The sequence below is a fragment of the Ursus arctos genome, unplaced genomic scaffold, assembly GCF_023065955.2.
Source record: "Ursus arctos isolate Adak ecotype North America unplaced genomic scaffold, UrsArc2.0 scaffold_2, whole genome shotgun sequence".
NCBI classification, from domain to species: Eukaryota; Metazoa; Chordata; class Mammalia; order Carnivora; family Ursidae; genus Ursus; species Ursus arctos.
The window spans coordinates 89,221,336-89,241,552 of NW_026622874.1; the positions used below are offsets into that span (position 1 = coordinate 89,221,336).

The following is a 20,217-nucleotide window of genomic DNA, read 5'->3' on the forward strand; positions in this document are numbered from 1 at the left end:
GAGTTATGGGTTTTATTATACATTCCTACGTATATAGAGAAAAGGGAACTGTCAGATTTATCCTCAGGGTGGACAAATACATAAATGAGGAATACAGAGATGTCACTTGACATTTTGATTGCTATTTTAATTTTTAAAAAGATTTTATTTTTTATTTTTTGAAAGATTTTCTTTATTTATGGGGGGAGGGGCAAAGGGGGAGGAAGAGGGAGAGAATCTCAAGCAGATTACCCACCGAGCGTAGACACCACGTGGGGCCCCATCTCATGACCCTGAGAACATGACCTGAGCCAAAACCAAGAGTTGGCTGCTTAACCAACTGAGCCACCCAGGCGCCCCAAAAGATTTTATTTTTAAGTAATCTCTACACCCAAGGTGGGGCTGGAACTTACAACCCCGAGATCGAGCGTTTATGCTCTACTGACGGAGCCAGCGAGGAGCCCCTGCTATTTTAATATCAGTATCAGGGCAGCAGTTATGAAGTACAACTAGTTAAAGTAACAAGTATTTTAGAGATTAAAGATTATTTTTACAAGATCTAAAAATAGTTTCTAAAGTTCAACTGTCTTAAAAAGTTTTTCCCCCACCTTTCAGAAATACTTCCAAGGGCAGTTTTTTTTTTTTTCCAAACAAATTCTGGAGGCATAGCTTACATGTAATAAAACACATACCCATTCTAAGTGTACGGTTTGATAAGACTTGGCCAACGTACCCACCTGAGTACCCATCACCACTATCAAAATATAGAACTTTTCCACTGCGCCACGCAGGTCCCTCTGACCCTTCCCAGTCAATCCTGTCCTCACCCCTGGCCCCAAGCAACCGCTGACCTGCTTTGTGCCACTCCAGGTTAGATCTGGCTTCCCTAGGGTTTCACACAAATAGAATTATGCAGGATGATTTTTGTGTCTAGCTTCTTTCGCTCAGCATAACGATTTGAGATGCCCCATGTTGCTGTATAAATCAGTGTCTCCTTTCCAAGGACAGCTTCTAGTAACAGAAAATAGAACAAGTTTCAGGTCTGGACAGAACTTTCATAAATATTCTCCATTCCATTTTATATATAAAAAATTTAAAAACCCCAAAAACCAAACAAAAACCAAACAAATAAATAAATAGTCTCGATTCCACACTTCATTCGGGTAAGATTCCTTGAACCAACTTCATGACATGGAATGGCGTCTCCGCGTAGCAGTTGCTGGAAAGAGGAGACATACCCTTCCTGAAACTCCTTTTCTCCTGCAGCATTCTCAAGACCCAATATCAGCTTTCCACCACCTCAAGAAAAGAGCTCAAAACCGACCATACGGGAAGGAGAAAAACAAGATGGGAGGAATAAGGGGCATGTAATGTTCTTCTCTCACACACCTGAGATCAAGTAGCAGCCTCTCCAGTCACCTTCTCACATCTCCCTAATTCATCCCCGACCCTGGTCGCAGTCTGAAGTGACCTCGCTCATTTCTTGCTCTGAATACCTGTGGTAGACTGAACAACCCTTCACGGACCGCAGCACCCCTCCCTGGGAGGGGAGTCTACTCTCCCACCCCAGAAACCAGCGTAGCCACGTGCTTTGGCCAGACCTGGCCACGCTGGGACACGTAGCTCTAACTCAACCATTCGATTGCTGGAGAGGATTCCACTGTGCGAATACACCACCCCTGATTGTGCCCTTACCCTATTCGGCGTGTAGGCTGTTTCCATTTTTCACGTTCACCATCAACACTGCAGCCTCCATTCCTCAGGTGACTCCTGACCCTATGCTCCCGTGTGAGACTTTGCCTGGGTATGTTCTAGGCGTAGAGCTGCGGGGTGGAGGGTCCGTCCATCTTCCCCTTTACTGGGCATCTTGAGGGCTCTCCATGGGGGTTGCACCCATGGGCAGCTGTACTTCCTGCTACCCCAGGGGAGAGAAGATGGAAGCCCTTGGCCATGAGCTCTGCCCTTGAGCTAGGGGCAGGCCCTGTGGCTCCCCGTGCACCCCTCCTGCTTGTGTCTGGTTCGCAAAGAGGTCTCGCTTACTTTAATCTTGACGAGATAGATCTTTTGGGGTCTTTTTCTGTTTGTGTTTTATTCACCCTTATTGTACATCTGAAGCCTGGAGTCACTTTGCTATGTGACTGTAAGCCTGTCTGTCTTAAGCTGCTTTTCCGGGCGTCTCTCCCATCGCTCCACACACTTCTACTCGTGCACCTGTCTCTTGGGCCCAGAAATACTTTCCAGGGCTTGTCTTGGAGACTGCAGCATTCTTTGTCCTGTTCTCTGGGTCATCTTTCTAAGCATGGTTCAGACACCAGCTATTTTGTTTCCTCAGTCAGAAGCAACCTCTCCCTTTTCCTTCTTCCTGGGACAGCCGCTGTGACTACGTTTGTACTCAGGGATCCGCACTGGAGTCCTGGCTGGCTGGTTGTAGCTGGACTATGACTTTCTGGCAACGGATCCCCCTCCGTGTTCCATGACCATCCCATGGGCCCTGCCAGGGGAGAGCATACGGAGCATCACTGGGGCAAAGGTGACCTGGGGGTGTGTGGGGGAGCCCGCTGGATTCCAATTGCTTGATGACAATACTGATAGCAATCCCTGTGAGCTGGGATTCTGCGAAGGGATCCTTACAGCTCGAAACACTGTAAAATGCTTCTTCTGTCTCTGTTACAGATGAGGAAATTAAGGCTCAGAGAGGTAAATGACTTACTCAAGGCAATACACCCAAAACTGCATTAACATGGTTGATGGCACTTCCACTCCTTTTCCCAAATGACCCTACATGCAAAGGACTTCCTGATGTCTAGGACAGAAAGTACTAATAGAGCATGCTTCCCCTTGTGGTGGGGCGCAGCCTTGAGCTTAAACAAGCAAGTCACAGGATACTCAGCTGATCAGAGCACAAGTTTGAGACTTCCTTTTTTTTTTTTTTTTTAAGATTTTATTTATTTATTTGAGAGAGTGAGCAAGCGAGAGAGCATGAGCAGGGGAAGGAGCAGAGGGAGAGGGAGAAGCAGACTCTCCGCTGAGCAGGGAGCCCGACATGGGGCTCGATGTTGGGACTCCGGGATCATGACGACTTGAGCCAAAGGCAGACACTCAAGCGACTGAGCCACCCAGGCACCTGAGATTTCCTTTTTTTTTTTTTTCCCCAATAGATAAATTTTATTGCTTTTAAACAATATCTCAAATAGGTCTTGGGACTCATTTGGCATCTTCTTGTTTCTCGAGATGGACAACCTCAGACCTTTTTCATCAGCGATCTGTCTAGCACATCTAAAAATTTTCTGACATCCCTGAGATTAACTGTTGTACCTTGCTGAATCAAAGAAGGTGAATTTGTACAAGTTTAATGCCAGTAAATTTCTGGGCTTGAGATACTGACCAAGCAATACCTGGCCTCATTTGAACCAGCAGATAGATTTTTTCATCCAAGAATTTTCAGATTTTTAAAAAAGATTTTATTTATTTGTCAGAGAGAGCACGAGAGAGAGAGAGAGCACAAGCAGGGTAAGGCGCAGAGGGAGAAGAAGACTCCCCACTGAGCAGGGAGCCCAATGTGGGACTTGATCCCAGGACCCTGGGATCATAACCCGAGCCAAAGGCAGAGGCTCAACTGACTGAGCCACCCAGGTGTCCCGAATTTGCAGATTTTAACAAGAGACCTGCTCTCCTGAATAAAGACATAAATGGGGAAATGACCTCATCCTAATGGAAACCCAGTGGAACACCTTTGCTCATGTGCTATATTTGACTACAGACGGAACGGTCGCCAGTTCCTCTCTGTTTGTCAGCCCAGAGCCTCTCGCTTTTCTTTCCAAGGAGGCTGATTTCTACACTGATGACATCCCTCCACAGGATTCCTCTGGGCTTTTCACAATAACTGTCACTTCAGAGTAATGACATTTTCTGGAATGTGGACAGCGTGGTTACTGAAAATGCTCTTCATTCTCACAGTGGATTCAGCAAAGAGAGCACCCTAATGTTTATTTTTTAAAAGTTTTATTGACATATAATTCAAATACCACATAACTCACCCACTTACAGTGTACGACACGATAGTTTTTGGCATATTCCCAGATGTGCATGACCATCACTGCAATCAAGTTTGGAACATTTTCATCACCTTGAAAGGAAATTCTGTGTTCTTTGCTTTCTTTAAAGATTTTTTTTTTTATTCGACAGAGATAGAGACAGCCAGCGAGAGAGGGAACACAAGCAGGGGGAGTGGGAGAGGAAGAAGCAGGCTCATAGCAGAGGAGCCTGATGTGGGGCTCGATCCCACAACTCCGGGATCACGCCCTGAGCCGAAGGCAGATGCTTAACGGCTGTGCCACCCAGGCGCCCCTGTGTTCTTTGCTTCCTATCCTTCTGTCCCTCGCATCTAGTCCTAAGCAACCACTAATCTATCTTTTGTCTCCATAAATTTGGCTATTCCAGGTGTTTTATGTGAATGGAATTATATATGTGGTCTTTTGCCTCTTAATGTTTTAAAGTAAATGTGTTTATACTGTAATTCTGCTTTGTGAAATTCCAAATTTGAAATCAGTGTTTTTAGCTCTGTGACTTCATACATTTTTTTTTCAAGATAAGCAGAATATTACAGCAAATACAGAATTTAATTTTCTCCTCCCATCCCTGAAAAGATTCCCAGAGGCTTTTTTTTCCCTTTAAGAGTCCACTCCAGTCGGGGGAGGGAGGGCAGCAGGGGAGGTAGTGTCTTGGTGGCTCAGTTGGTTAAGCGTCTGCCTTTGGTTCAGGTCATGATCTTAGGGTCCCGGGATCGAGCCCCACATCAGGCTCCCTGCTCAGCTGTGAGTCCGCTTCTCCCTCTCCCTCTGCTCCTCCCCCTGCTCGGTGCTCTCTCTCTTGCTCACTCTCTCTCTCAAATAAATAATTCTTAAAAAAAAAAAAAAAAGAATTCACTCCAGGGGAAACAAAATGAAGAGAAGGAAAAAATAACAACCCCAGGGAGTTAGGATGTCTTGAACTTTCATTAAAGTTCTCTCTATCGGGGCGCCTGGGTGGCACAGCGGTTAAGCGTCTGCCGTCGGCTCAGGGCGTGATCCCGGCGTTATGGGATCGAGCCCCACATCAGGCTCCTCTGCTATGAGCCTGCTTCTTCCTCTCCCACTCCCCCTGCTTGTGTTCCCTCTCTCGCTGGCTGTCTCTATCTCTGTTGAATAAATAAATAAAATCTTAAAAAAAAAAAAAGTTCTCACTATCTAGGCCCCTGGTCTCCAGGCTCTGCCTGCTCAGGGGTCAGAGTTCACCTCTGAGGAGCAAAAGCCTGGGAGATGGGTCAAGGCTGCCTCTCCTCTCCCATTTCCAGACTGCAGAGCTGTTCTGCCAGTAGGAAGGATGCTTGAGGACACCCCAGAGTTGGCCTTTCAAAGGGGCAAGAGTGGAGAAAAGAGAGGAATGTCCCATTGGCCGGAGGAGGGAGCACTTATCAGAGCAAGAGCTGAAGATGAGGCCGTTGCCAACCGACCAGGCCAGCTCTCGAGCCTGCACTTCAGGGGGTTGGAGGTGTTCTTCAAGGTCGGCCATAGGACGGGCATCCGCTAAGGCAGCACATGGAAGCTCTGCTTGGGTCCTGACCCTAAGGAGGGAGCTTGTCAAACTGATCCACTCCTTATGAAGTCATTGTCCACCTTTAGGGAGGGTCAACCAGGTCCCTGCTCCCACAATGCACCCTTTCCTTAGCAAAAATGACCATCTTTTGTCTCAAATACTGGGCAGGAATCCCACAACGCTAGCACATGGCCCAGAAGTGAGCTGCTGTTGCAGTGTAAACTCATGGAGTTAGTGCTCTAGGGAGAAGGGTGGCTCCGGAAACCTCAATCCAAACTCTACTAGGGCAATCTCAAAGGGTGGGAGGGGGGCATTTTAGCTGAGCTGGAGTAGATGGGAAGCAGAAAAAAAGGTCCAGTGCCGAATGGAGACCCGATGAACAGTTAAGACAAGGTCATATTGGCTTAGGATGAGCCCTAAATCCAGTGACGGATGTCTTTCTACATTCCCTTCTTCAACAGTGCACAAGGGCTCTTATTTCTCCATATAATTGTCATTTGCTCTTTTCTGAGTTTTGATAGTAGCCATCCTACTGGGTGTAGTTTCGATTTGCATTTCCCTATTGATTAGTGATATTAAGCATCTTTTTATGTGGTTATTGGCCTTTTGGATCTCTTCTTTGGAAAAATGTCTGTTCAAGGCCTTTGCCCATCGTTGAATTGGGTTGTTTGTTTTTTGGTGGTGGAGTTAGAGTTATCTATGGGTTCTGGATATTATTTCCTCAACAGATATATGATTTGCAACTATTTTCTCCCATTCTGTGCATTGCCTTTTTACTCTGTCACTAGGTATCCTTGATGTACCAAATTCTTAAACTTTCATCAAGTCAATCTATTTTTTTCCTTTGTTGTCTATGCCTTTGGATTATATCCAAGAAATCATTGCCAAATCCAATGTCCTATGGCTTTTTCCCTGTGGTTTCCTCCAAGGGTTTTACAGTTCTAGGTCTTACATTTAGGTCATAGATCCGTTTTAACACGGCGTTCAGTTAGAGTCCAACTTCATTCTTTTGTACATGATTATCTTTCCCCACTGAATGTTTTGGCACCCTTGCTGAAAACTGTTGGGCCATATATGTGAGGATTTATTTCTAAACTCTATTAGTCCATATGTCTGTCTTTATGCCAGTATCACACCATTTTGATTACTGTAGCTTTGTGGTAGATTTTGAAATCAGGATGTTTGCGATCCCCAACTTTTCCCTCCCCCCCCCACACGATTGTCCATTTTCTCTGGTCTCGTGAAGTGAACCCCTGTGACATTCACAGGAGACCTGCAAAGTTCTTAAGGATATTATATCAGCCAAAACACTGCTAGCGAGGACTAAAAGGAAGAGAGAGAAGAGGAAATTAAAGGCTTCCCGAGTTTCCTCAAAATTCTACAAGCAGGAAACAGGCCGATGTACTTACATGTTACTCTACTGTAAAGACGTGTGGTTTCCTTCGGGGAAAAGGAGTGATGGCTCTGCAGGGGTTGGGGCAGGTCCAGAGGGCAGAGCTTAAAAGCAGCGAGGATTGCAGGCATCCCATGCTTTTCAAATTTGCCTTATGCCACTTCCCTTTTATGAAAGATCTACGTTAGTACCCGTTTTCACTAACCAAAAGAAATCCAAAGATTTTTGCTTTTAAAAAGGCAAAAAAGCAAAATCGGCATTGTTTGTTTTGCCATGAGCCTTTATGGAGGCAGTGTGCACCCCAAGCAGCAAGAGCGGCCCCACCTAGCTCCTTCCCCAGGAACTGCACTCAGCCTCTCAGCATCAAGCCACCAGAGCTTTGAACTGTGTCTGTGAGCATCTGTGCTTTGTCTTGATTTATTTTGTGCCTCTGTTACCAGGGTATGTTCTAAGGTATCAGAAAAGCCTAAGAGAGGCTCAAAAATTTTCCATATGAAATTAATGGTAATTGCTTCTTTACTTTATCCCATTTTGGCTTATGAAAAGTTTCATAGGAACACTGTACTTTCAGAGACTAGGGGAAACCTGCATTCCCAAGGCCTTGAAACCTAGTGGAATTTTCTGGATTGGATTTCAAAATTGCTTGGAACCAGTGATTCCTTTTTCCCTTCCATCTTCTTCCTTTTACAATTGAAATGCCTTGGGGCTCCTGGGTGGCTCAGTCGGTTGAGTGTCTGACTCTTGATTTCAGCTCAAGTCATGATCATGGGATCCTGGGATCGAGCCCCACATAGGACTCTGTGCTCAGTGCAGAGTCTGCTTGTCCCTCTTCCTCTGCTCCTCGCACCCCCCTCCACCCCACTTGTGCTCTAAAATAAATAAGTAAAATCTTACAAAAGAATAAATTGAAATGCCTCTAAGTGTTATCCTGTGCCTAACCAAGCCCTGTATTCTGGGATTAGATCATTTGTTTCTTGAGTTTGTGTGAGCTCTAATCCACACCACAATCACGTGAGATTCTCAGATTTGTGGATAGAGAGGAATTTTGCCCCAGGACGGATCACACCCAGAGTCTCACTCATACCTAAGTTAGATGATTTGGATGATGAGATATGGGACTTCTGAGCTGATGAGACTTAGAACTTGTGTTGGTGTTTAAGGGGTTAAAACTTGGGCGGGCGGGGGGGGGGGCATGGGATGGAATGAATATTTGGCACATGGGAAGGACATTAGTCTTTGAGAGCCAGACAACAGAATGTAGTAGACTGAACAATGATTCTCCAATATCATAATCCCCAAACTTGTGACTATGTTACCTAACATGGTACAAGGAACTTTGCAGATGCGATTAAGTTAAGGATCATGAGATGAAGCGAATATCTTGATTTATCCAGGTGGATCCAGTGTAATCACGTGGGTCTTTATAAGAGGGAGGCAGAAAGGTCAGTTAGAGGATGTGACAAAGGAAGCAGAGGGTCAGAGTTAGAGACGGACTTGAAGATGTTGTATTGCTGGCCTCAGAGAAGAAGGAACGGGCCACAAGCCAAGGAACGCAGGTGGCTTCTAGAAACTGGAAAAGGCAAAGAAACAGATTCTCCCAGATGCTCGTTGACACTTGATTTTGTCTCAGTAAAACCCATTTCAGACTCTGACCTCAAGAATTATAAGATAATGTTTATGTTGTCTTATGCCACCATGTGGCGTAATTCGTTACAGCAGCAACGGGAAAACAAGACAAGGTCCTACTGAACTTTGGTGTAGACAGTTGGTGACAGAACAGAAAGAGGCAGACAAGGGTCTGCCAATCATGTATGGACAGTCTGGAGAAAGGCTACACAAACTCTTGCTCTCCCTGAGCCAGAAGAGCCTCATTCCTCTGGTCGGGTCGGAGGGCATGTGGCCAGGCTCACAGGTGGGAAGCACTGGGGGGCTGATTCTAATTAAGGAGAAACTTTTAATAGGATTATCTGAAAACAGAGTTCCCATTTAGATTGTGGTGCTGCCCTACCAACGAACTGCTCCCTGTGTCACATGGATGGCAATCATTATTTTAATCCTGTCTGCTGTTTGACGGACATAAGTCCCTCCTTCCTTTCTGAGACCAGATTGGAGATTTCCCTGGATCAGCACTTTGACTCTAATGTGTACAAGAAGCATCTGGGGAGTTTGCTAAAATGCACATTCTGGATCAGGTCAGGCTGGGACCCGGGAGGGGGTGGTGGTCTGGGGCAATTTTAGGTAACAAGATTCGAGAGACCAGTGATTCTCAAACTTGAACGTGCATCAGAACCACCTGAAGGCCTTGCAAAAACAGATAGCTGGGCCCCCACCTGGAATCTGATTTAATACGTCTCAGACCTGAAGGTTTGCATTTTTAAACAAATTCCCAGATGAGGAGGAGGAGGGGAAGGAGGAACCACACTTTGAGAGCCAAGACTCTAGAACATTCTGTGACCACAGCCTTGGCCCTTTTTGGAATGTGGCGTGGTGTCCCCACTGCTGGCGTTTTGGCTGTTGAGTTTATGAAGTGTTTCCATTGCTCCCAAGAAACACTTGGGATGGGTTATTCATTCTTCCTTGAGTTTAGCTTTGTTGTTAATAAAACATAAATTTCAGATATTTCTAATCAGGATTTTGGTGACATCTGTGTAGAAGAGGTCTCTGCTGGCCCTGGACTCACTGCTATTGAACATTTACTGTGTACCAGACCTGGCCTCAGGCCCTTTGCAGACTAAATGCAAGTCCTTGACTGCAACATGGGGCAGGCCCCTCCGGGCACTGCCTGTCTGGGGCCCTCACCTCATGGTCCAAAGGAGACATCTTTGCATGTGTATGAATCTCAGCTAGTGCCTGGCATCACAGGCTAGCTGGATGACCGACTTCACCACCAAAGATACCATTCTCCCCACGAGGGCGCAGGACACCCTGTCGTGTTCAGGGAAGTGTGGGCTAAGCAAGGGGAGAGTATGAGCAGGGGAGCCTAGAGGACGCTGGGAGGAAGGATAATGAACAAGGACTGACTGAGATAACCAAGCCCATCAGGTACCATCAAGGCTCCAAGGAGGCCAGCCCTCCCAGAACGCTCTAAGCAGGAGGTTACTATGATGCCTGCAGTGAACGGCGTAGGGCCTGAGCAGGGCGGAGGTTCTAATGAAGGCAATCCGCTCTCCTCCCTCCCCATCTATGACTACTGCCACCCTTGTCCATTTTCTCTGCTTCCTTGATGGCCCCTACTGCCCACTCAACAGACCCCTGAAAGCCAACCGCTGAGGGAGTCGGGCTGGGCAGGAAAGAAGCAGAGGCCTCCTCTTGGGCCTGCTTTATTTGGGAGCGGGGTGGAGAAGGCTCTAGGCCTGCTGGGCCCGCAGCAGTGCTCGCACCTGGCCGATCTGCCAGTCGACACTGGAGCGCGCCGTGCCACCCAGGGCGGCGTACTGCTCCACGCTGTGGCCATAGTCCCACACGCGGCTCACGTCGCCCGAGAACAGGGGGCTGGGGGAAAGAAGAGAAGGTGGGCCAGGGCCCAGCAGGGCCACCCGGGGGCCTCAGGGGCCCAGGCTCACCTCCTGGGAGGCAGCAGAGGCAGAGGAGGGGGCCGTACCTGATGGTCTGTAGATCCTTCAGTGACAGCTGGTTTAGGGCGACCCCCTTGGTCTCGGCCATGAACACAGCTTTCCCGGAGGCCTCATGGGCCTGGCGGAATGGCATCTGGGACAGCCGGGATAAGGGCAGCACCGACTCAATCTTCCTCTGATCCCTGTTCTGCCCATGACCTCCCTCACGCGCCCCATCCTCTGCCTAGGGGGCATCCCCATCTCCTCGGCCCTCCCCCCAACCACCCCACACTCACCCCTTTGCGGACCAGGTAGTACGCGAGGTCGGTGGCCAGCATGTCAGGACTAAGAGCCCGTGCCATGTTGTCACGGTGAATCTGGGGGACACCGGTGGGGGGAGTGGTGAGTCCTGGGGACCCTGGGTGGTGAAGCTGTCAGCCTCAGGCCTAAGGGGGGGTACCCTTACCCTGGATGTCCCCAGCCTTGGGCAGATCCACTCTGACCCAGCCTATTCTGCTCTCTCTGCTTGAGCCATTTGCCATCATCACTGATGATGTTTAGGGGTGCTACTGGGGTTGCCCCCAGCTTTAGCGTGCATCAGAAGGACCAGGAGGTGGCGGGTAGTGGGTACAGATGGCCAAAGCAAGAAACGCCGTGAGTTGATTATTGTTGAAGCTGGGGGTTAGTCCATAGGGGTTCCCTATGCGTGCTCTCAACTGTGCATCCTGAGATTTCCCATCACAAATGACTAAAAAGGAAATCTGGTCAGGCCCATTGATGGGACCCCTAGAGTCTAACCCACTTCCATTCTACTGCAGCTAGCACCTTTTGTCCCTTTGCTGTTCCCAGGGGCAGGGGCAAACGCCTACCCACCTCCCCCCACCCCCGGACCTTCTGGATGCACCCACCCTCACCTCCTCGCAAGATCACCTCCTGGCATGCCCATCCCAGAGTGTAGGGGCCTGGGGGAGAAGACGGGGGGCTTGCCTGCAGTGTAGAGATGACGCCCGTGGCCACCTGGAGGACGGCACTCATGGTGTCTGACACTTCAAATACGGCTTCCTTGTCCTCCTGGGAGGCACGTGGCAGGAGGTGAGAGCCCAGCAGCCTTGTCCCCCACGGAGGTATCCCCACTGCCCTCCACTGGGAACACTCGGCGCCTCGTACAACCCACGCCAACAGAGAGGAGACAGTTCTCAAGGGCAGTCAAGGGCTGGGTGCATAGCAGGGGTGGTGGCAGTTCTGCGGGGCCCCTGCCTGGGTGCGCCAGGGCCCTGAGAAATGGGCGGTGTGTGTGCGGGTGGGTCCCTCACCCACGGCCCGGCCTCGCACCTGTAAGTCCTTGTTGTAGGTGCTCGGAAGGCCCTTGAGTGTCATCAGGAGTCCAGCACACTGGGAAAAGAGTGAGAATGGGGAGGCTGGACCTCAGAGCCCATCCTGGAAGTTCCCGTAGGACCGTCCCGGTCAGCCCAGAAGCCTTGCCCCGCTCCCCGCCCTGCTCACCCGGCCAAACACTCGCCCCGCCTTGCTCCGGATCAGCTCCAGACTGTCTGGGTTTTTCTTCTGGGGCATCAGGCTGCTTCCGGTGCTGGGGACAGAGATGCTGGGGCTGAAAGGGCTCCCCGGCCCCCGGGCTGGTCTGCAGGCCGGATCGGGTGAGGTCCAGCAGCAGGCAGTCCAGCAGTCCGGGTCTGCCCCGGGGCCTGGGGGGAGGGGTGGGGAGGAAGGAAGCCATGCGGGTGGGCTCAGGGCTGGGGCAGGACAGGGCCCAGGCTTACCTGTAGGCATCTGAGAGCTGCACAAAGCTGAATTCCTTAGTGCCATAGAGGATGAGATCCTCAGCCATCCTGCTGAGGTGGGTCATGCACAGCGAAGCCCAGAACAGGAACTCAGCTTGTGGGAGGAAAGGGAGAGCAGGCCTTCTGGTGCCCGGGCCTCCCCTCGCTCAGCCTGGAGAAGCCCCAGGTGGAGCAGACACGCGGTGGGAGGAGGCTGGAGAGGTGCCAGGCTAGAGGACAAATCAGAGCACACTGCAGGGGAGCGGCCCTATCGAGGGCAAGCATGCTGGCTCCTAGACTCACCCACAAAGTCGCGCTCACTGGTGGCATCCATGCTGTTGAGGGTGATGGCCCCAAAGTTCAGTTCTGGAGGAGGGGGAGATGGGGAAGGCAATAGGGCTGGGCTGGAGGGCAAGGAGGGGCTTCCTGCACCCCAAATCAGGTTGCCCACCCACGTCCTCCTTGAGACCCTTCTAGGGAGGAGCGTAGGGAGGGACAGGAGTGGGGGAGGGTCTCTCGTACAGGTCCCAGGAAGGAAGCAGGAGCCCTGAGGGTCCCCAGTGCCACGCACCCCTGCCACAAACCTTTTCTTGCCTCTCTAGCCTCAGTGTCCATAGTTAATAAATGAGGGTTTCAACCAGACCCCTGCCCCCTTCCAAGTGTGTGTCTGTGGGAGCTGACAGGCGCTGAGGGGGATCTCCGTGGGGAGGAGGGGCAGGGCACCTCACCTGCTCGGAGCAGCTCCCGGTCCACACCCAGAGGGTTGCCTGCAATGGCCCCGCTGCAGGAACAGGGGATCCCAGGTGACCAGGGCTCCTGGCACATACGCGCATGCACACCCAGAGCCAAGCCTTGCCTGTCAGGCCTGCCACCTAGGCAGCGTGGCTGATGGAACACTTGTCCCCAGGGAGCCGCAATGGCAGACTGTGGGCAACTGGCTGGCTCTCTGGAACCTCTCTGGAGAGCTCTGGCCCGGCTCTGACATACTTGAGAACCCCCCGGTTATTCCCATCTTAGAGAGAGCTGCAGGTCTATGCAGGGTTCCCTCCCTTCCAGGTACGAAGAACCCCGAATGGAGAGGGCAGTTAGTTACCTGGCTGTCTGCCCTGTCCGTGCTAGCTCCCCCTCTTCTGTTGCTCCCCGAGGACCATGTTAACTATGTGCCACAACCCCCACCCCCAACCAGGTCCTCGGAACACTGGGGCCTTACTCACCTCCCCAGGGGCAGGACGTTGACCCGCTTCTGTACCTCCAACAGCCTCTCAGAATCTCTGGTCAGCGCCACAGCATGGCTGTAGGAAGCCAGGGGGCACGAGGTCAGGGTACCCCGGGGCCCTCCCTTCCATCACAGCCCCTCCACAGCACCCCTGCCCTATGCCCCAGCCCACTCACCTCAGGATCCAGTGGCTCCAGCGGATGGGCTGAGCCCTTTGCAGGTGTGTATACCCTGGGAAGAGGACGTCACGTTCCCTGTGGGGGAAGATTAGGAGCAGGGGCCTGAGGGGCTCAGGAAGTCCAGGCAAGCTGTGCCTGTGTCACCCCACACCCTGCAGGCCTGAGCCCCACCAGGGAAAAGCAGGGCCAGCCTTCCAAGGATCTGCCTGCACAAGAAACCAAGTGATATCCTGGGGACAAACACATCCTAAAAGAAGAGACCAGAAGTGGGGCGGGGAGATCCAAGGACTGGGCCAGGGCCGAGGAGCCTCCCCGGAGCAGGACTGGAGAGCAAAGGAGGAGACACAGAATGGGTACTACCCGGCAGGGGGAGTCGGATTTGTGACCCCTTGAGAAGCTCCCAGGGACTTCGGAAGAGCAGGGGGCACTTTCCCGTAGGCAAGACAGAGACCGAGGTGCTGTACGTGATGTTTTGGTTTTTGTTTTTTTCTGCTTAATAAACAGCTTTACTGAGATGTAATTCACCTACAATTCACCCATTTAAACTCTACACGTCAGTGTATACCCATCACCACATCAATTTCAGAACATTTTCATTCCCCCCGGAGAAGAAACCCTGTAGACATTAGCAGTCACTCCCTATTTCTCCCAGCACCCCCAGGGTGGCGGTTCCTGGCCCTTGTTTTCCCCCAGACGGTAAGGTCTGTGAAAGGTCACAGGGAGCTGGGGAAGAGGAAGGGTCAACCCTGTCTCTGACACCAGGTCTGCAAGGGGCAAAGCCAACCCCAAAGACGTGAGGTCACAGGAGCCAAAACTTGGGATGAGGCCCGTGGGAGGCAGCTTTGGCTGTCCTACACCAGCCACGCTGGGTGGGGACAGGGGGGAGGGATGGCAGACAGAGGGCACAGACCTGGGCTGCCCCAAGCCTACCCAGGCATAGGCAGCCCCTTTCCTCAGGCTTCAAGTATCTGCCTAGGGCCTCAGCCTCCTACTTATGAAGCCTCAGAGGGGAGCCTGCCCTGCCTGCTGAGCTCAGCGGACATGGGAGTAGGAAACACGGCAGGAAATGCCCCCATTCCTGGCTGCTTTGGCTTACTTGGTCTAGGAGTTCCAGGACGCCCCTGAACCCCAGGGCCTGGCTCCCCGACCCTCTTCACCCTTGCCACCTAGATCTGGCCTTCAGGCTGCCTGTCTTGGGGAGGAGGAGGCCCTGGCTGCCCTCGTGCCCCTCCCTGCCACCACCTGGGAGTCCACGGGAGACTCACGCCTCTGCCCGGTCCACCATAGTTCTGATGAGCTCCCAGAGGAGGGCGGAAAGTTTAGAGCAGTTCTGCCGCATCCACAGCCTGAGGTCCGTGACCACCTGCGGGGAGGAGAGGGTGGCACTCAGGGAGACAGATGTGTGGCTTCGCTGGGGAGCCAGGGCCACTGCCGAGCCCTAAATCTGCCACCTGGGCTCCCCGAGATCGGGAATGCACAGGGCCCAGGGGTGGGGTGGGGCGGGGGGCGTAGGAGCGGGCAGCACCTGGTCATTCCGACTTCGGCCCGTGTGGAGCTTCCCTGCGGTTTCACCGATGAGTTCCTGGGGGTGGAGGGAGGCATGGGGTCAGGGTCTGCCTGCTTGTAGCCCAGTGTGGTCAGCCCAGGCAAGGCCTGGCTCCTCCCAGCCCTGTCACCTTCCCTCCCTACTCCTGGGCACTGCCATCTCTGTGGAGGCCACCTGCTCTGAGGGCTGGCCTGCACTCTGCCACTGATGAAGGGAACAGGATGGCGGTGTTTATGCTCCAAGTGGCCAAGGGCGAGGTGGAGAGGGGAGGCCAGGCGGACAGGGAGGGGGTCATACCTTCAGACGCCGCTCGTTGGCTGTGTGAATATCTTCATCATTGGGGTTTAGCTTGAAGGTGCCCTGAGCCCACTCCTCAGCCACCTGTAGCAGATGGCAACAACCCCAGGTGTCAGGGGTCAGCCATCCACAGCCTTGGTCCCACCCCGACTCTGATCACTGAGGGTCTCCGTATAAGAGCTGAGTCCTAGGAGTGCTCCACAGGGAAGTGTAGCCCCCACCCCCAAGGGAGCATCTCAGGCCCAGGTCTCCTTCCCCCATGAGCCACGGGCCATGGAGGCATTAAAAGATGAAGAGAGACACAGCACAGCACATGGTTTAAAGGGCACCTTGACGGGGGCACCTGGGTGGCTCAGTAGGTTAAGCGGCCGACTCTTGATTTCAGCTCAGGTCATAATCTCGGGGTTGTGGGACTGAACCCCGTGTTGGCTCTTCGCTCAGTGGGGAGTCTGCTGCAGATTCTCTCTCTCTTCTTCGCCCTCTGCCCCTCCCCCTGCTTTCTCTCTAAAATAAATAAAGCTTTTAAAAGTTTTTTTAAAAAATAAAGAGCTCTCAATAGACATATCATCACAAGGGAAAATGATGTGCTTGGATGGCCCTACCGCCTGTGCTCGGGACTTGGTAGGAGCCTGGGACCGCGGGAAGGGGCTCTAGGGTGGGCCTCGGGGTGTAGAGGATACCTTGTCCAGTCCACGGAGTATCTGGTCCATCTCAGCCTTGGTGAGGAGCCCCGCCTTCTCCAGGCCCCGGCTGTAGGCCTTGCTGCCCTGCACGTCCACCTCCCACAGGTGCCGGTCGTAGGCAATGGATGAGTTGAACTTCTCCATGATGGGGTCCACTGCGCCCACAAACCGGCCACCCCATAGCTTCCCACTCTGGCCAGGAGAGCAGGAGCAATTAATCTCCTCCCCACCCTTGAGAACAGTGACTCTCACAAAAGGCCCACAGGGGAGTTATCAAGTCTGATGGCAGTGGCAACCAGCAGGCAGGATTATTCTCACTGGACAGATAAGGAAACTGAGGCTCAGAGAGGCTCAGGAACTTGCCCGAAGTCACTCAGGGAGTCAGCGTGGGAATGTGGCTGGACACTGAAATTAGGGTTCTCTCCCACCCTGTGACACTTGTCTAAGGAAATGATGGCAGGGTACAAGGCACCCTGAGACTACAGCAGAACTTCTGGGACCTGTCCTGCCACTGACCAAGGGGAGAAGTCACGCTGGAATCTGGAGTTTGAATCCAGCTCTGATATTCCAACAATAAGGATAATAATCCTGGCTAACATATATCACATTCTTACTGTGGGCCAGGCATAATTTTAATTGCTTGGAATGCACCAACAGAAACTCTCTGAAGTCGGTACCAATCCTATCCCGCTACAGATAGGGGAAACCAAGGCACAGAGCCCCTGCTGGGGTGGTAGAGCCAGGACTGCAGCCCAGCTATCTGAAGCAGAGTCCGCACACTAAACCCCGTGTTCCACCAGGGCCTCTCTGCTGGCTCTGGTATCCTGAACTTTTGCAGCAGGGACAGGCAAGGGAGCGCCTGAAGGGCCCCATCAGGCTCCAATGGCCTGCATTTCTCTCCCACAGCTTGGGGCAGGGCCTAAGATCCCAACCTCCACCACTCCTTTGGAGAGCGCCTCTGGCACATCTGTTATCATAGGCCTTCTAGAAGGTCACTAGTTGACCCTCTGCCCCCCAGGAGCTAAGGGCAGAGGGGTGGGACAGAGACACCTCTGTTTTGAAAGAGTACAGAGGCCAGGGCATGTGACAGATGGGGGAGGGGTAAGGAACACATGGGGAGCCGTCCCAGCCCCCAGAATGCCAAGGAGTAGCAGAGTGCTCCCTGGGTGAAGGTAGGCATTTTACGTCACTGCCAACTTTCCTGTGGAGGGGGAGTTTATAAGTGCTGCTGGGGACGTATGTCCTCCTCTGTCACCCTGCAGTGTCCCAGACCTTTCCTAGCCCCCCGATTGTGAGTATGTATATAACCTCTCTAAGCTGCAGGGTTACCCCTCTGTAACATAAGGGCAATAGCAGCACCTCTCTGCTGGAGTTCTTGTGAGCATTCAATTAGGTAAAATTTCTAAGTGCATACGTAGCACAGTGCCTGGCACTCAGTAAATTCTCTTAGTAAGGGAGGGGCCGAGGGCTGCCAGGGGCAGGGTGGGGGCCTCCAGCGCGCTCAGGCTCCAGGCTGTGACCTGACCCCTCATTGCCCGGCAGCCTTGGCTGTCTGAGGACTCTGCCCTGCAGAAGCAGCCTCCGCCCCCCCTCAACCTTTTGAGTTAGATCCGCCCCTTACCCGCCAAGCCTAGACCTTCTGCAAAGCACCACGTGGGTCCCTTTCCTGTCTGCTGGGGTCAGAGGACCAGGGCAGGCCAGTGCCGGTCAGGATTGGGACCAGCCGGCCCCTCAGCCAGGAACCTGGCACCGCCTCCTCCAGCAGGCCCTGGACTCCCTGCCTGGGTTGTTGGTAATAACAACTACTTAACAAGGGAGGCTGCAGCCAAATCAATTAGCACCAACCCACAGGGCAGCCTGGGGCAAGCAGAAGGCACCTGATGCTCTGGTCTCCTGAAGGCAGCCCACTCTGGATGGGCGCCAAGCTGCCACCCCACTGGCAGGCTTAAAAAGACCCCAGAAAGAGGGGGCCGGGGTGGTTCAGTCCATTCAGTGTCTGACTGTTGGTTTCTGCTCAAAGTCCTAAGATAGAGCTGCTCCGCTCGGCTCCCTGCTCTGTGGGGAGCGTGCTGCTTGAGATTCTCTCTCCCGCTCCTGGCCCCCTATCCCCACCACAAGCTCTCAATCTCTCTCTCAAATAAATAAAATCTTAAAAAAAAAAATCCCAGAAGGATGTCAGAATGAGGTGCCACCCTGTGGGCTCTGAGGAGAGGGGGAGACCCAATGTGGCAGAAAGGGCCCTCCTCTGACCTAGGGCACATCTGGGCCAGAATGATACCTCTGGGGCAAGGGGGCAGGGGCACTGGTTTGGGCTGGGATGAATGAGCAACAGGCAGTTTAGAATGCACAAGGAAAATAACGTGTTCTTACTGTCAGTATCATTAGCCACCATTTACCGGGCCACCTGCTATGTAGTACGAGAGCCTGGCCCTGTGCTAGGCATGAGGCGGGCACTGTTACCCCGGGAGGTTGACTGACTGCTTCAGAAACCAACTTCGTTTGCCTCCAAAGTCCAGGGCCTGTCGTCCCTCCCCCCCCCCCCCCAGCACCATGATCCAGAAACTAGCAGGGCAGGCGTTCTTACCCAGTTTATTCAGATGAACAAACCGAGGTCCAGAGAGAGGAAGCGCCTTGCTAACTAATGAGGACCCAAAAGGACTGGAACCCAGACCTCCTGCTTCCCAGGCCACAGGTACCCTTCACTGGCATCAAGCAAACAGCCCCTTTTACCTGAAAGGTTCAAAGCCCTGACCTGATGATCCAGTACCTTACAGAAGCAGACAGAGATCTATTATTATCCCCATTTGCCAGATAATTCAACTGAGGCCCGAGAAAAGGGACTTGTGCCTAGTCAGTGGTCAGGAAGAGAACCCAGGAGCCCCCTGGCTCTAAGGAAGGGAGGCCAGTGAGACAGGAAGCCACCAGGCACTGGGGCCACTAGGGCCACAGGACATGGTCCCCCACCTTCTTCGCACAAGCCAGAGTCAAGTAGACTGGGCTACACAGAGACAACTGCGGCAGCAGGAGAAGGGGCGCAGGGTGGGGACTAACAGGAAGGGCATCGGGGAAGAAGGAATGAAGAGGTGAGGGAGCTGAAGGAGTGGGCAGCTCCTTTCCTGCCCCCTCGCTGGGAGCACTATCAGGTCAGGTCAGGGCCTTTCCTAGTCTTGTGACTTGGTGAGTGTCACACAGGCTCCTGGGGAGGTGAGGGGAGAGAGCCGACGGTAATGCGGCCACCGGGAAGTCCAGGCACAGGTTTCTCCCAGGCTCCGGCTTGTGCACCAGGAGGTACGCATCGCCTGGAGCCAGCGAAGACGATTACCAGGAAGGTGGCCGGCGGCGGGTCTGGCATCGGGAGATCCCGTGTGCAGGTCACGGCCCTGGTTGGCTCCCAGAGCGCCCCTCCCCCTCGTTTGGAGACTCGGAGGACCTGCGTCCCCGAGGTCCCACTCACCTCCGATGCCATGATGGGCGGTTCCTCGTCGTCCAGGAGCCTGGGTGATCCGGGTCTGGAAGACAAGCCGGGACTGACAACCTCCTCGGCGCCTGGACGGGGTCCCTCGGGCGGGGCCGGCTGCGGGCTCCGGCTCTACGCTTGGCCCCGCGCAGCCTGTGGGGAGGCGGACGTGGGCAGCGCCCAGCGCGCGCGCCACGGTCGTCGGCGTCCTCCGCTCCGCCCGCCGCGCGCGTCCCTCCCGTCCCGCACTCACCACCTCCTGGCCGCGCGGTCAGTCCCCTAGCCAGCCACCTGGCGGGGCTTTTCTGGCCGCGCGAGCGTCAGCAGCTGCCCGGCCCCGTGCCCGCCTCCTGGCGGCGGGCGCACCAATCCCAGGCGGCCTGGCGGAGTGGGCGTTGCCTGCGCCCTCCAACCCTGGCTGTGGGCGGAGCGGCTTCGGGAGTGGCTTAGGATCCAGCGGCCCCAGGGCGGGGGTGAGGGTGGTGAGGGTGGTGCCTGAGCGACAGCGCTGAGGGCCACACACTGTGCCCGGCTTTGGAAACACCCGTCCAGGCCTGGCGG

The 20,217-nt window shown here is 53.2% G+C and overlaps 1 protein-coding gene across 1 annotated transcript; it reads right to left on the reverse strand.

Moving 5' to 3' along the window:
- Positions 1-10,227: 10,227 nt before the first annotated feature.
- On the reverse strand, positions 10,228-19,966 carry ASL (argininosuccinate lyase). Its single transcript, XM_026515917.4, has 17 exons — positions 19,910-19,966; positions 19,654-19,708; positions 16,197-16,391; positions 15,517-15,600; positions 15,199-15,255; positions 14,939-15,036; positions 13,671-13,748; positions 13,493-13,570; positions 13,007-13,059; positions 12,582-12,644; positions 12,279-12,393; positions 12,004-12,088; positions 11,833-11,892; positions 11,488-11,571; positions 10,797-10,877; positions 10,548-10,654; positions 10,228-10,438 (listed from the first exon to the last, which is right to left on the reverse strand). Exons 2-17 carry the CDS (start codon positions 19,663-19,665, stop codon positions 10,294-10,296), a joined length of 1,395 nt encoding a protein of 464 aa, XP_026371702.1. The 5' UTR covers positions 19,666-19,708; positions 19,910-19,966; the 3' UTR covers positions 10,228-10,293.
- Positions 19,967-20,217: the final 251 nt, after the last annotated feature.